The sequence below is a fragment of the Botrytis porri genome, assembly GCF_014898465.1.
Source record: "Botrytis porri strain MUCL 3234 chromosome Unknown BPOR_002, whole genome shotgun sequence".
NCBI lineage: Eukaryota > Fungi > Ascomycota > Leotiomycetes > Helotiales > Sclerotiniaceae > Botrytis > Botrytis porri.
In genome coordinates this window covers 409813-424064 of record NW_024066076.1, presented here as the reverse complement: position 1 = coordinate 424064, position 14252 = coordinate 409813, and the positions used below count along the sequence as shown (strand labels likewise).

The window sequence follows — 14252 nt, the reverse complement described above, 5'->3', positions numbered from 1 at the left end:
GATCCATCCCAACGCCTTGGTAAGTTTACCATTTCCACCCATACGAGGAGGTGATGTTTTCAAGAATAAAAAACTCTACAAAAAAATATGCCTGACCATTGATCCCAGCCAAATGCCATCCATCCCATTAATTGATTGACCTTACTGATTAAAAACCATGGGTGTTCCACCCAAACTCGGTGCAAGTTGTATGGTATTATATCCTCCGGGCATACCAGCCATGGAACCCATCTGCTCTCGCTCAAGTTTCTCTTGCTCCATGCGTGCACGATCAGCTTTCGTGATACGAGCTTTACGTGCTGCTGTGTTTCCACCACGAGAACCCGCTCCGCTTGATGTAGCAGCAGCTTTACCACCCGTACTGACACGACTTGTGGTGGCTTTCTCGCCAGTGGCAGCTTTTGGTTTTCGAACTCGAGGCTTCTTTGCTGGACCCTCACCCCTATGTAGTGAATTAGTTCTGTATTGTATTTCATCAGTGGTTTGTGGTCATACCTCTCGAGTGTTGGTTTCTCACCCTCTCGAACGAGAGGACCAGAATATACAAAGAAGCCATCGTTTACAGCGGCAGCTTGTTCCTCCCAAATCATCTCCGAATCGTCAACAAAACCGTCGTCCTTGTCGTATTCATCCTCCTTGGTCTTTCTTTTCGGGACAGCTTTAGCTTTTCTTGTACCGCTATCAGTACCAACTCGCCCATCACTCATTCCGCCCATCTCAACATTACTACCCTCCCCTTCAGAATCCAGTGACATTTCATCACCACTCTCCTTGTTGGAGCCATTTCTCTCCAAGGCCGCACCTGCTGCTGCAACCCTTGCAAGCCGATCACGTTGAGCTGCCAATCGGGGGTGTAAGGCATCCCAACCATATTTCTCCTCGGCCGTGCGAGCGAAATTGACATAAATATTTACATCACCATTCAAGGGAATGTCAAGAACGATTGTGGGGGCACGCGTCTCCGTACCGTCATTACCTCCGAGTCCCATCAGGCCTGAACCAGGAAGTGGTGGCGGGGTAAGAAGAATATCTTTTTCTTTCTCTTTTTCTTTGCCCTTTGCCGGTGGCTTTGGCGTTGAGGTTCCTGAAATTCCATTGGTTGCGGGTTTCTTATTAGAACTACCGTTAGAAACTTGAGATTCCTTTTGCGCCAAAACAATTGGAGCCGTAGGTAGTGTTGGGACGGGCATTGGTTGTGACGTTAATGTTGGGGTAGGTGCAAAAGGTCGAGGACTATTTGTCTCAGACATCGCTGATAATCCTAACCTATTGACAATTGGGGAGGCAGGTAAGGAAGTATGACCGTCTTGCTGACGTTGTTGATGCATTAAAAACGAATGAGCCGATGGCGAGGTTAATGGCTGATTAGGAGGATCGACAAGACTGGCGATGGAAGGTGATGCACTTGCGCGATTGGTGACTTGAGGTGGAATCGGTGATCCTTGAGAATTGTTGTACGAGTGGTGACTGACGAGGGTTTCTCGAACAGGATCAAAATTAGATCTAATAGGATCATAGTTTTGACCGCTAGTACGGACAGCACTCTGTGGTTGTGGTGGTTGTATTGCCACATGTGACTGGGGTTGACTGATTTGTTGCTGTACTTGTTGTGGCGGAGGAACTTGAGGTTTCGGTTGAGGTGGGGCGGTATTGAAGAAGGATTTGGGAATAGCCTCATTTTGTCCCGAATTGGCAATCATAGCGTTCTGTACTGGTGGGGTTGCAGGAGCACTGAAACTAACATCACTTAGATGCATCCCAGGAGCATCAGTAATCTTTGTTTGTCGTGATGATTCTCCCCCATTGGTATTTTCGGAAGGTGTCGCCTTTGGCTTTCGTGATCGTGCAGAAGGAGGAGCATTAGGGTCTCTTGGTTTGCGTACTCTTTTAGGTTTTGGAGCGTCGGTATTGGTGGCCGAACTAGGATCACCGACCTTTGGTCTAGATTTTCTAACGGCCTTCTTGCGGGTTGGCTTTTCTGATGTTGAGGCAGCGCCATTGGATTGGGTGACGGTAATGCTATTTGAATCATTACGAATTTGGATGTCATCTATCTCGGGACTGGATCTTGGTGGGGATGATAAATCGGAATTGCTGTTGTTGGAACCCATCTGTGGTGAAACCCCGCGAACATCATGAGAATTTGACATTTTTGACAAATAAACTCAAGTTATCTAATCTGAATATTCCAATGTGTAATCTGCACCATCTATTGAACTCTGGATAAATGTACGTGTTTCAATTGTGAATTTTGATTTTTGATTTTTTTGGGCGTGATTTGCATGTAACCCGTGATTGTTGTTGGCGATAACGTTCGTAGTACGAAAGCGTTGCGAAACTTCTGAATAGCTTCACTTTTGACACGAGGATGGGAAAACTGAAAAATGGTTGTTGTTGATAGGAAGCGAGTTGAGATCAAAGTGATTGATAGAGGAACAAATAGTTGAGACTAATCGGTATCTATTGGGATTATTTTGAGACGGTGATCGATAGAAAGTCAAAAATGATTGATGAAATGGATCGATTGATGATTTGAACTTGTATAAATTGTTAAGTGTAATTGAGAAGAAGGGTTTGAGTTGAAGAAAAGTGTTGAAAAGGGTGTTAGATATGGAGATGGAAGAGAGGGGGGGATTTTAGACTTCTTGTACTTTGATCATTACTACGTTTTGGATTTAATTCAATACAAGCGACATTTTCCAATTATTCACAGACGCCATATTTAATAAGAAACTCTTTTTTTGGCCGTATGGTACGGATGGGAAAGAAAGGGTAGGTGGTGGGTGGGTGGGTGGTGTCAAGGGCAGAGGCAAAGGGAAAGGCAAAGGGAAAGGCAAAAGGTAGAGAGGGAAGGGCAAGGGAAGGAAAGAAAAGGAAAGGAAAGGGAAGGGGAAGAAGTGGGAATTGGATTGGGAAAGAACGGTTGCCGGAACATGGACTGATAACTGACTGACTGACTGACTGACTGAGTAACTGACCGATGAATTGAGATGAGAGAGCAAGAGAGAGAGAGAGAGAGAGAGAGATTGCCCACGCTAGTTGGTCCAAAATGCCGTAGTACTAGCAATAAGTAATAAGCCTTTCTGTTTCGATTTCTTTGCTTTTTCCTACCCACCTTCACTTCAGTCAATTGGTACGACTTGGTCTGGGCATATGGGGCTTTGCTTTAGATTTGGGTGTTGGACATGGGGGGATGTGTTCGGAGTTTATGTGCGGTGGTGTGTGGTGTGTGGTGTGTTCCATTGCGGATCATCGAAGCAATTAAAATAGTCCTGTGAGCTGTAGGTCCCTAGGCAATTTGGTTGGTCTGACAAGGGAAAATAGAAGCGTCGGGTAGAAGAGATTCTCCTTCTCCAAGCTACGATTGATTGTCTGTCCGATGGGAATAGACGATAGACGAAACAAGACCAGGGCGAAAAGGGCAAAGGGCAAAGAGCAAAGGGCAAAGGGTAAAAAGGGTAAAAATGCTTACCTAATAATAAGGTATCACAGTCAATTTGGTGATTATGAACTAAATAAGGATGCGGGTGTTGGGAAGATAGAGAGAGAGAGCGAGAGAAAGGGAAAGAGAGAAAGAAAAGCAGAAAGAAGCATTCGATAAATCAATTCTCCCGTATTTTTAGCTTGAAGAATAATACTAGCTAGCTACCTAGCTACCTAGCTACATACCGAATGAGTACTATATCGGTAGGTAGGTAATAATGATCCGTTTTTCCAACAATAGGACAGACTGACTCTCACCACCCCAGTCTCTCTACCTCTATAAACTGACAAGGGGGGGGGGGGAGGGGGGGGGATGATGTTGAAAACTAATTATGCATGTGATTTTATACCCAGTTATATCCAACGGAAACATCAGATAACATCTCCGTGTGTGCAGCCGTATGTGCAGTTCCGCATCTAAAAGAAATCTCTCCATTTTCGGCAAATACAGTACCAGAACTTACTTCAGTTCAATCTTCCCCTTTAAATGTTCGTATCATGGTTGATAAAATATTTTGATTCATTTCATGATACGTATATGTAATCCTACCTATTTATCTATCCAATATTGACACTTATGTCGGTATATTATTAACATGCATAACCTCGAGCCAAAAGTGTAACAATAGAATCGATATTGTTTTCCATCGAGATGTTGTCAATCGTTGCTCGACGTCTGATGGCTTCCCGAAATAAATGTTTGTGAAATGCAGCTAGTCGATTGTGAGTTAGCGCATAACCTTATTTTTTTTCCCTAGAGGCTCACGTTTTCGATATCCTAGCAGCCTTGCATACGGATCTTAATTTCCCCACAACCTAAACAAAAAAAAGACTACAAAAACACTACTCTGTGCCAAAATATATTTAAACATGGAGTTTCGTGGTGAGAGATTTACTGTGAATCTTTCCGATGATGAGGATGAAATCGAATCAAGCTCAACTATTCCATCGAACAATACCCCTTCATTCACCTCTCCCTTCGTCGCAGATATCAAAGAACGTTCTACGAAACCGCCAACAGCTCCTCAATTAAAAACTTCAACAACAGGCTTTCCCGAACATAAAAAAAGAGTACGAGTATCAGCATTCAAAAAACAAAGGGCGGGTAGCGCAAACGATTCGGTGGCAGACATTCCAAAGGCAGCGGTAACAGACTCTCCCAATGCTTTCGGAGTTCCACCTTCTCAGGGACGTCCAACGGGCGCAGAGAAGGCAGCTTCTCAAGAGGACGATTTCAGTATCGAAAAGGAAAGGAAGAGAATAGATGAGGAGAATAAAATGAGAATAGCTTCTATGTCAAAGGAAGAAATTGAGCAAGAACAAGAAGACTTACTCGCTACTTTAGATCCTTCTTTGATCCAACGACTGTTGAAGAGAGCCAATTTTGATGACGGCCGTGGAGATACGGGAATAGATCCCCCATCGTTGACTCAATCACTAAAGAACGATGAGAACAAGACTATACCTCTGGAAAACAAAGATCAAGCCACTCCTGCACCCAAGCCAGAAGGAAAGCCAGTCGCGCCTCAAAAGTCTGTGAGATTTGAAGAAGATGAAGAACCGACAAAACCCATAGATCTAAAACCAACATCAGAGCCTGCTTCGAGCGTCCCTGAACTTCCTCAACCATCGATACACTTCCCGACCGCTCCCGCTGTTCCAGACTTAGATCCGAACGACCCTTCGTTTCTTGAAAACCTACATCAGAAATATTATCCATCTCTTCCCGCTGATCCCTCAAAGCTCGCTTGGATGGCACCAATACCCACACATGGTTCGGTAGCAGACCAAGAATCTCCGTACTATCCAGCAGCGGAAGCTTTGGCAGCTTCAGCCCTTCGATTTGATTTTAGAGGAGGTCTGTTGCCACCCAGAATTGCGAGGGCTATGCCAATTACCAAAGGGTTACACCATCATGGTGAGGCTCCCGAAGCGGCTGGGTACACAATTCCGGAATTGGCAAGATTAGCTCGCTCTGCGTTTCCAGCCCAAAGGTGTATTGCATTCCAGACTCTGGGGAGATTTCTATACAGGCTCGGCAGAGGCGAGTGGGGAGATCCGGGTACTGAGATGCCAAAGGGTTTATGGAGAATCGTAGAAGAGGGCAAAGTCATTCAAACTCTTGAGGAAGCTGCTAACACTGAAGGGGGACACCAAGGCAGCAAGGCCTACGCGATAGAAGCTTTATGGCTTTGGCAGAAAGGTGGTGGACATATTTGGAAAGCTGATTGACGAATTATGAGAAATGATATCTGGCCTAATGTTTATGATGTGTACAAAGGATCCTTGAAAATCAGCATGAGTTTTATGTCATGACATGATGAAGATTCGCAATCAAGGTGATTGTGTTAGACCTTTCCTGCCTATTAATTGCAAAACATCACTTCAATGTCCAAACGCCCACAAACATGTATACCCATCATATTAACCCAGAAAAGAATCTTATGGTACGATATTCGAGTCTGAGTAGAACATCCGTTGTATGGCCAGATTCCGGAAGAACGAATAGGCTAATAAGAAATAGAAAGCCCAAATACCATGGTTTTGGAAATCCACAAGTAGGTTAAAGCGAATTGATACCAATTTTTAAGCTTTTGCATCAAAACGTTCTCTTGCCTCTCTCCATTTCATACCATCAATCGTAAATTGTTACGACAGGGTCGGCTCTCAGCAAGAGCCTCCTAGTAAAATTTCATGTCACAACCCGCCATGTCAAGCAGCCGTGCTTTCCAATTTCAACAGTAGGGAAATTTCACCTCTTTCTTAACTTAATATCTCTCTTCAATACCTTAAGCCTTCTGTCCTAAATTCCTGTTTTCTCTTCTATCAAACTTTTCAATCCTAAGTACATCCATTAAGTCTTCAATGCTCTTTTCGATTTTGGTTTTGGTTTCTGATTTTGTCTCTTCTCGTACCCTTCACTGAAGAATAAATCATCTCGTTTTGGAGATCAACACCGTATTGTTAGAAATCGTGTTCATTGTTATTCGCTGAGCATCATTTCGTTTTGACTGGAAGTCAGTAGGTCGTTTCAGTACATTTCTGGACTTTGGTATAATAGGTATCTTTTTATCATCTAGTTTGGTTCAGTGACCTAGCATTGAGATTCAATATTCATCGCAATAGCTTTGGCGTTGAAGTTCATAAAACCACCACACACACAACCCCGACCGATGGCGATCGAAAAGAAAGGCGAGGAATTAAAATATGTGGGGCTGGAGAGGAAGAAATCGACAAAGAGGTGGAAAAATAATATGAGGGCTGACTCGGTGATTGATGGAGAGAGTGGCATGGCACCGCTGGAGGGAATGGCACCCTTTAATGATATCAATATTATGTCGTCATTGGAGGAAAGACATGACCCAGAAGAAAAGCATGCCACTGTAGAATCTTCAAAGGACACACATGAGAAGGGTCGGCATTACTTGGGTAAACAGGGGAATACACGGGCGCGTTTCATTGAACGTGAAGAATTCATTAGACTATACGTTGGCAATGTCCCGCACAATCGTCGTACCTTTCACGCCCCGAAAGCCCTTCTTCGTGCCAAAGTCAAATACTTCGATGACCTTTTCACGCAGAGCCCCGAGCTCAAGCACTTGAATCTTCCCGACAAAGAACCAACTTCCTTCGCTCTATTTCTCGAATGGATTCAACGCGGAGTGTACGCACCTTTGGACATCGAAGAGGGACTTATTTCCTTTCGAAGTCGCGTCATCCTGTATGGTCTAGGAGTTGAATACGAACTTCAAGAACTTATGGATTATACCATGACCGTTCTCATCACAAATTATGCAACGCATGATGAATTGACGTTCGACGAAAAGTACGCCCATTTGATATATATAGATACGGATGACGGTTCCAAACTTCGTTCGTTCGTGTCCCGCTCATTGGCGATTAGCCTTTTAGCTATGGGTGATTTTGCAGAGAAACAGACCTGGATGGAATCTGCTCATCCGAAATTGTGGAGGGATGTATCGAATTGGATGATAGTTATTAACAAGGGGAGCGCGGTGACTCCGTCCGTTTCTTCTTCATCTCCCAAGCCTTTGGCACCTTCAAAGTGTAGTTTTCATGTCCATGATGTAGGAGCGGCATGTGCATTCGTGGGTGATATATTCTAATGGGGTTTATAAATTATTGTATGGTCTTCAGAGTTGGTACTGGGAGAAATGTTTGAAGTGCTGCGTGTATTCATGATCATGCGTTTGTACCGGGGATTTTAATCGATAGGCACCCCCACACTCATTCATTTGCGGATAATATATCATAGTGGTTGAATCAAAGAATTTGGTATGAGCACTTGTGCCAGTTGCTTGTATTTTTTCCATTGTGTTTTCCTTTTTCGCATGAAACATCATCTAATATACATCCGATTACCTAACATATTTCGTCGTCAAGGAATTTTTGATTTCGTTCCTTCATAAAACTACGTTGTAGCCAATCATATGCGTAACATCATAGCAAGTTACATTGTAACTTAAACTGCCCTTTTCTTTGGGTCTCCATCAACTTCACCAGTACTACTAGCACTTGGCGTCTTCAACCCTTCACCCTCGACACTATCCACAGCACCTGCTTGTTCATCCTCATCCCACGCATCTTCCATATTCTCATCCCAATCATCAACTTCTTCATCCAGTGTCCTCGATGCCGCGGCCACACCACTCTCCTGTGCTCCCACTCCCTCTCCCAATTCCAAATCTTGCTCTTCGTCCCCGGGTACAACATGATACGTCTTTGCCAATCGCTTACGCTCCAACATCCGCAAATGATACCAACTACACAATGCGACACCAGCGAGCGAACCCACGATATTGGCGACGATATCATAGAAATCAAAGATTCTACCATTGGGCAAGAAACCCTGGAGGAATTCGGAGCCGACTCCAAGAATACCGGTGCAGATTATTAAAGTAAAGTTGAGGTTTCTTCGACGACTGGTATCGAGTATCCAATAGAAGACGACGGTGAGGATGAAGAAGGTTATGGTGTGCAGGACTTTGTCGTTAATGACTGCATCGACTTGGATGGATGTTAAGCCTGCATAGCCAGCGAGTAGAAGAAGGAACAGGAATGCTCCTATTGTGACAAGATTGCGTTAGTTTGGGAGATCTCGGGAGACATGGGGAAGGGATTATGGATAGGATGGTAGGGTGTGGAGAAGGAGGGGAGGACATGGACAAGGAGGGGGAGCTAAAGTATGATTTACCTGCAAAGGGTAGCCTTATGCGCATTTTCTTGAAATTCCTCGAGCCCTTTTCTTTTTCTTGTAGGTAGTAAATTGGATTTCCTTGAGTTTAAAAAAGCATCACTGCTAGTTTTTAACCAACTTGTATGGGTATTTGAGGTTCTGAGATAGTTGATTTCCTTGTGTATTATGTTGAGACAAGCTCTCTCTTCTTGTGTTCAAAAAGAGTTCAGAGCTTCTGGTTTAAACCTGGCAACTTGCAGATTCCTACTCCATCTCCCATGTGGGTTGGCTGCAGCTCGAACTCACACCTGAGGTTCAATTTCTTTCCAATGGTTAGTCAGTCTACTTCGTGCACCTATCAAAATTCTTTGCACGGACCAATATCTTCAATGTTGAATATGGAGATTCAGTACGAGGTAATGTTTAATTCGACCTGTACATGGGAAAATAGATAGATAAATGAAATGTATATATTTATGTTTGTAAATTGTGATGTATTGTAATGATATACGAATTTTGAAAATATTTCAGCAGTGAGAACATGGAATCCACGAGGAAATGATGGTTCAAATGTTGCTCAACTCATTGTCTTTTCAATACACTACGAGTGCTAGATTTCTAGGTAAGGGAATCACAGACAACGTCCTACAACCACCAAATCTGACCTCATCTCAAGAACTTCATCAAACCATCAACATCAACGCCATAAATTAATCAATATTTTGCGCAAATCTAATACAAAGATGCGCACAATATCGAATCCAATTTGAATCACGAAAAGGCGACAACTTTAAGACGGTTTGTCGCGACCTAGAGATTTGACGTTATGGGCGGCGGAGAGAGGGGACTTTTGTCTCGCTCTGGGGTATCCGGACACAACTCTTCCATCACAAATGGCACATCATGGTCACCTTCCTCATCGAATGTAGTTCATTCCCAAAAGACTTACCAAAATAAAAACAATACTCCTTCGCGATCGCATACTCCAAGCATATTCGATGCCACAATGGCTGACTCGGCCAACGTACTGGAGGAGGAAAGTCAAAGGACAATATTCAAAGAATTATATCGCCGCAGCGAGGCAAAGTTGGCGGGATTGTTTGGAGGTGGAGATTCTCCTGCAGATGTCAATGAAGATCATGATGTCTCGGCACAAAATACACAATTGGTCGGGGATGCAACCGCCATTGAACCAGCTAAGCAAGCACAACCACCAAAGAAACCGGCGCGCGCCATAGACGAAGACAATTATGATGACGATGACGAGGACGACGAGGATGAACAACAAGATTCCCCCTCAAAGGCAAGAAGCGCGAATGCTTTGTTGTCGCCTTCGAAATCGGGGAGTTCTCCCATCCAATCTGACTTATCCCCCTCGAAGCACGCGGAACAAAATAAAGATGATGCGGCGAGCGACCAACCTAAAACCTCTGAAGATGCGCGCAAGAAATTGGAAGAGGAGAAGAAGGCCGTCGAGGATGCTGCCAAGCGCAGTTTCAATACCATATTCTATACATTGGAGAATGATCGGATCGCCATGCTGGAACAGCAGCGGCTAGAGGAATCCGAAAGGCAAACAGACGCGGAAATGGACAATAATGGCAATGCTGGACCTGCCAATAATCGACAAGCCGAACAACATAGTTCCCTGGCCAGTGCCGAGATGGGCGCATCGAGTTTGACGTTGAAGAATCTCTTTGCTCGCATCGACGCCAAGCGTGACAGGGTCCAAGCTACGGATCTAGAGTTGAGAGCCTTGATCAATGAGGTCCGTAAGAATAGAAGTAAATGGGCCAGTGAGGACAATGTCAACCAGGAAGAATTGTACGAGGCTGCGGATAAGGTTTTGAGTGAGCTCAAGGCTATGACAGAATACTCGGCTCCTTTTCTTGTCAGAGTCAATAAGCGCGAGGCTCCTGATTATTACAATGGTAATTCCCATGGCTCATACATGACTAAATTTTGCCGCTGACATGAAATAGTTATCAAGCACCCTATGGACCTCGGCACAATGACTAAAAAGTTGAAGACACACCAGTATAGATCGAAGACTGAATTCGTTGCCGATCTCGACTTGATATGGGAGAATTGCTTGAATTATAATGGCGCAGATAAACATCCTTTGCGCAGAAATGCGGAAAGTATGAGGAAAGAGGCAGCAAAACTTATACCCTTGATTCCAGACCTTGTTATTCGACCTCGAGCAGAAGTAGAAGCAGAGGAACGTCGCAAACAAAACGGAGGGGATGATGCTGATGAAAGTGACGATGAACCTATCATGTCTTCTAGAGGTCGGGGCGAAGGCGGTCGAGGTGTAAAGGGGCATGGCAAAGCACGGAAGAATACTTCTAGGCGTGAAGAAAGCACCCCGGGCATCGATCAAAAACCAGCTATTCAACTCAATGGTGTTCTTGGGAACCTTAATCAAGATGGTTCGGAAGTGGATGGTAGTCAAAATGGCTTTTCTACCCCGATTCCGGGTGGTTCAGTAACACCTGGTGGCATGAATGGTGTTGCTAGTCAGGGTGATGGCATGGATAATGATGTCCCTTCAATCAATGGCATGGGTATGCAAGGATTTGCGGCAGAAAATATCTACGAAGATGAAGAGTATAAAATCTGGAAGCAGGTCACTAAGAAAAATCGTGCCATGGTTGCTAAAGATCGAAACCGATTATTCAAAGGTGATAAGTTGAATCCAGATGAACCTGCTCTTCTACGAAGCAAAGCTGGAATGAGAAGGTGGCTGCGCCAACGGAAACTGGATGACCCCAATAACTCAAATATCGAAGGTGCCATTGAAGATAAAAAAGTGAAACAGGGCGCAGAGACTCTTGCCGAAGGCATGGAGGGCGAAGAAGAACAGTTTTTGCCTGATTATTATGATCCCTTATCAGCTATTCCAGATATCAACCCAAGATTGCAGTGGGTGGAGGATGCGGATGGTAATCTGGTTGAACAGTCGGGAGAATTTCTTCGAATGTTACCTGCTGGACATTTTACCGCACCGAAAAGTTTCTTGACGGGCAAAGTTGAGGCCAATATGAAACAAATGCAAGAAACGAGAAAGTTGTGTTCCAAGATTGGTGTTATAAAGCAGATGCAGTTGCAGGCGCAGGTAAGATTGAGATGGTTTTGGCAGGATATTGAATTTTACTAATTTTCCATGCAGATGTATAACAATCAATTTCCCAAGTATGAGCCTGAGCCCTTCGTAGAAACAGATATCGAACCACATGTCACTTCAGATGATGGTCCTATTATGTCTTCTTGGGTTTGTAGAGCTGCAATGCAACGATCTGTCGCCAAGCTTTGCTATCATGCTGGGTTTGAAGAATTGCAACCGTCTGCTTTAGATGTTATAACTGATATTGCTGGTGATTTTTTTGGCAAAATTGTCAAAACCTTTGGTGTTTATCGAGAAGCGCATAAAGTTCCTGCTGCACCTGGCACTGGAAGTAAATGGCAAGAACGTTATACCAACGAAGAAGTCGTCTTGCATAGTTTGGGTGAAAACGGTATGGATATAGAAGCCTTGGAAAGCTACGTTAAAGATGATGTTGAGCGTCTCGGAACCAAACTTTCGGTTATGCATGAACGCATGAAGGCTCATCTTACAGATCTACTCAGACCCGCCCTGCAAGACAATAGCCAAGATGGATCTGGTGCATTCAATGAAGGCAGTGAACAATTTGTCGGTGGTGATTTTGCAGCAGAACTGGGCGAAGATTACTTTGGTTTCAAGGCCCTTGGTTTGGATAGTGAATTCTCAATGACGAGTCTTGGCGTTCCACTCCATCTCCTTCATACGAGAGTTCGCAGCGCATACCAAGGACCCACAGCTGCAGCGCCCCAAGCCGAAATATTCGCACAACTCGAACCATTACCACCTATTACAAAGGAAAGCATCAATAGTCAAATCGGCCTGGTCAAAAATTTCTTCCTCGCTAAGTTACATGCGAATGATGATGAACCGCTACTAGAAGACGAGGAACTGACTGGAAAACAAAAACCTACTCGACCACGTCTGGGTCCGACGGGTAAAATTACAAGCCCAAGAAAGAGACCTCTTAAAGAGCAGAGTGGTAATGCGAAGAAGAAGAAGAAATTGGATAATGGATCAGCAGTCGATTCTCAGTTGTCGATTAAGACGGGTGAAGGTGGAAGTCCGCAAAAGGGTAAGGGTGAGAAGGGCAAATCAGGATTGGCAAATGGAAATGCGGGGAGTGTGGAGGAGAGTATGGATGGGAATAGTCCGGTGGAGAAAGATGATGGGGCGACGATTCCAATGAGCCCGGAGAGTATTGGGGAGAGGTAATGGGGTTGTGTGGGGGAAGGACGGGCTACATAAAAGTTTCTGGGTGGTTGGTTGATTGGTTGTATTGGGCTTTGCGTATGCATGACGGTGGTGTTGCTGGGTGGCTATTTCTGGGGGGGGGAGAGTAGAATTGGATGGGATGGATATGATGAGATGGGATGTACACATTCACGATCCTATACTTTCCTTCGAATCAGATCGAGGAAAGTAAAGGAACACGGGAAAGACAAAAGTGAAATGTGCAACGTGCTCGCTGGTTGAATCCACTCACAGAAAAACAACCCGAGCATCAAGCATTCAGCATCACGGATAGGAATGGGCGAGCAGTATGATAGCAAGAAGAAAGAACTCAGTATACTAGTACATATGGGAAAGGGATGGATGGGCGGATGGGCGGTCTTTTCCAACGGTACCAGCTGGCTCCACATATAGGAGATGCTCATCTGGGTAGGATAGGATAGGGTAGGGTAGGGTAGGGTGGGAAACTTTGATATCAACATCCATGAATTTTAAGAGAGCGCGCTCGCTGAGCAATTCGCGCAGAGCATTTTCGGTTAAAGTTAATTAGTTTGTGTTATATGTATTACGAATTATCAATTTTTCCCCCCATTGCATAGTGTGCCTTTTATGGGTTTTTGTGGATGTTGTATTGTGTATTGTGTTTTGTGTCTTGAGTCTGATGGGTAGCTAGGGTATGGTAAAGGTGCTGGGCTTAAGTTTGCAAGGACGGGTAGGCATGCAGGTAGGTATTGGTATGGGATGGGAAAGGAACGGAAAGGAGAGGAGAGAGGATTTTCGTTTTCGCTTGCGCAAGTGTGACATCTGATATTATATTTGATTTCCATTTTTCTGGTAAACTATGAAGGAAAAATGTGAGTAGATGGATGATCAGACTTCTTTGTTTGGGCATCTATCTGTATTCGTTCGCTTTGGATGTTCGTTTTGGGTGTTCGTTGTGGAGGTGCTGTGTGCAGGAATGTGTGTATGTGTGTATATGTGGTGGGGAATGGAGAGAGTGAGATGAAATATGCATATTTGGGAGGTTTTCTTTCTGGGATGAGAAGATAAGGGAATGAGAAGGTGATTCAAGGGTATGGGTATAAGTATGAGATAAGCGGATGGGGTTTCTGGGTTGTATGCTAAGTGGAAGGTGGTAGGTGGGATGTTAGTTGGTGGATTGGATTGGTTAGGGAGATGTGAATGGGAGGGGAAGGGGAAGGGAAGAGGAAAAGGAGGGGAAGAAGAAGATGGGAG

At 44.4% G+C, this 14252-nt stretch overlaps 5 protein-coding genes across 5 annotated transcripts; 3 read left to right on the top strand and 2 right to left on the bottom strand.

Moving 5' to 3' along the window:
* Nucleotides 1-141: 141 nt before the first annotated feature.
* On the bottom strand, nt 142-2111 carry EAF01_001215 (uncharacterized protein; the record flags this gene model as incomplete). Its single annotated transcript, XM_038909465.1, has 2 exons — nt 142-442; nt 496-2111. 2 exons carry the CDS (start codon nt 2109-2111, stop codon nt 142-144), a joined length of 1917 nt encoding a protein of 638 aa, XP_038774277.1.
* A 2242-nt stretch (nt 2112-4353) lies between these two features.
* EAF01_001214 (uncharacterized protein) lies at nt 4354-5715 on the top strand (the record flags this gene model as incomplete). Its single annotated transcript, XM_038909464.1, has 1 exon — nt 4354-5715. The coding sequence occupies one exon, from the start codon at nt 4354-4356 to the stop codon at nt 5713-5715; it is 1362 nt and encodes a 453-aa protein (XP_038774276.1).
* A 941-nt stretch (nt 5716-6656) lies between these two features.
* Nucleotides 6657-7610, top strand: EAF01_001213 (uncharacterized protein; the record flags this gene model as incomplete). Its single annotated transcript, XM_038909463.1, has 1 exon — nt 6657-7610. The coding sequence occupies one exon, from the start codon at nt 6657-6659 to the stop codon at nt 7608-7610; it is 954 nt and encodes a 317-aa protein (XP_038774275.1).
* A 356-nt stretch (nt 7611-7966) lies between these two features.
* EAF01_001212 (uncharacterized protein) lies at nt 7967-8723 on the bottom strand (the record flags this gene model as incomplete). Its single annotated transcript, XM_038909462.1, has 2 exons — nt 7967-8568; nt 8699-8723. 2 exons carry the CDS (start codon nt 8721-8723, stop codon nt 7967-7969), a joined length of 627 nt encoding a protein of 208 aa, XP_038774274.1.
* A 783-nt stretch (nt 8724-9506) lies between these two features.
* Nucleotides 9507-12998, top strand: EAF01_001211 (uncharacterized protein; the record flags this gene model as incomplete). Its single annotated transcript, XM_038909461.1, has 3 exons — nt 9507-10611; nt 10663-11798; nt 11853-12998. The coding sequence occupies 3 exons, from the start codon at nt 9507-9509 to the stop codon at nt 12996-12998; spliced, it is 3387 nt and encodes a 1128-aa protein (XP_038774273.1).
* Nucleotides 12999-14252: the final 1254 nt, after the last annotated feature.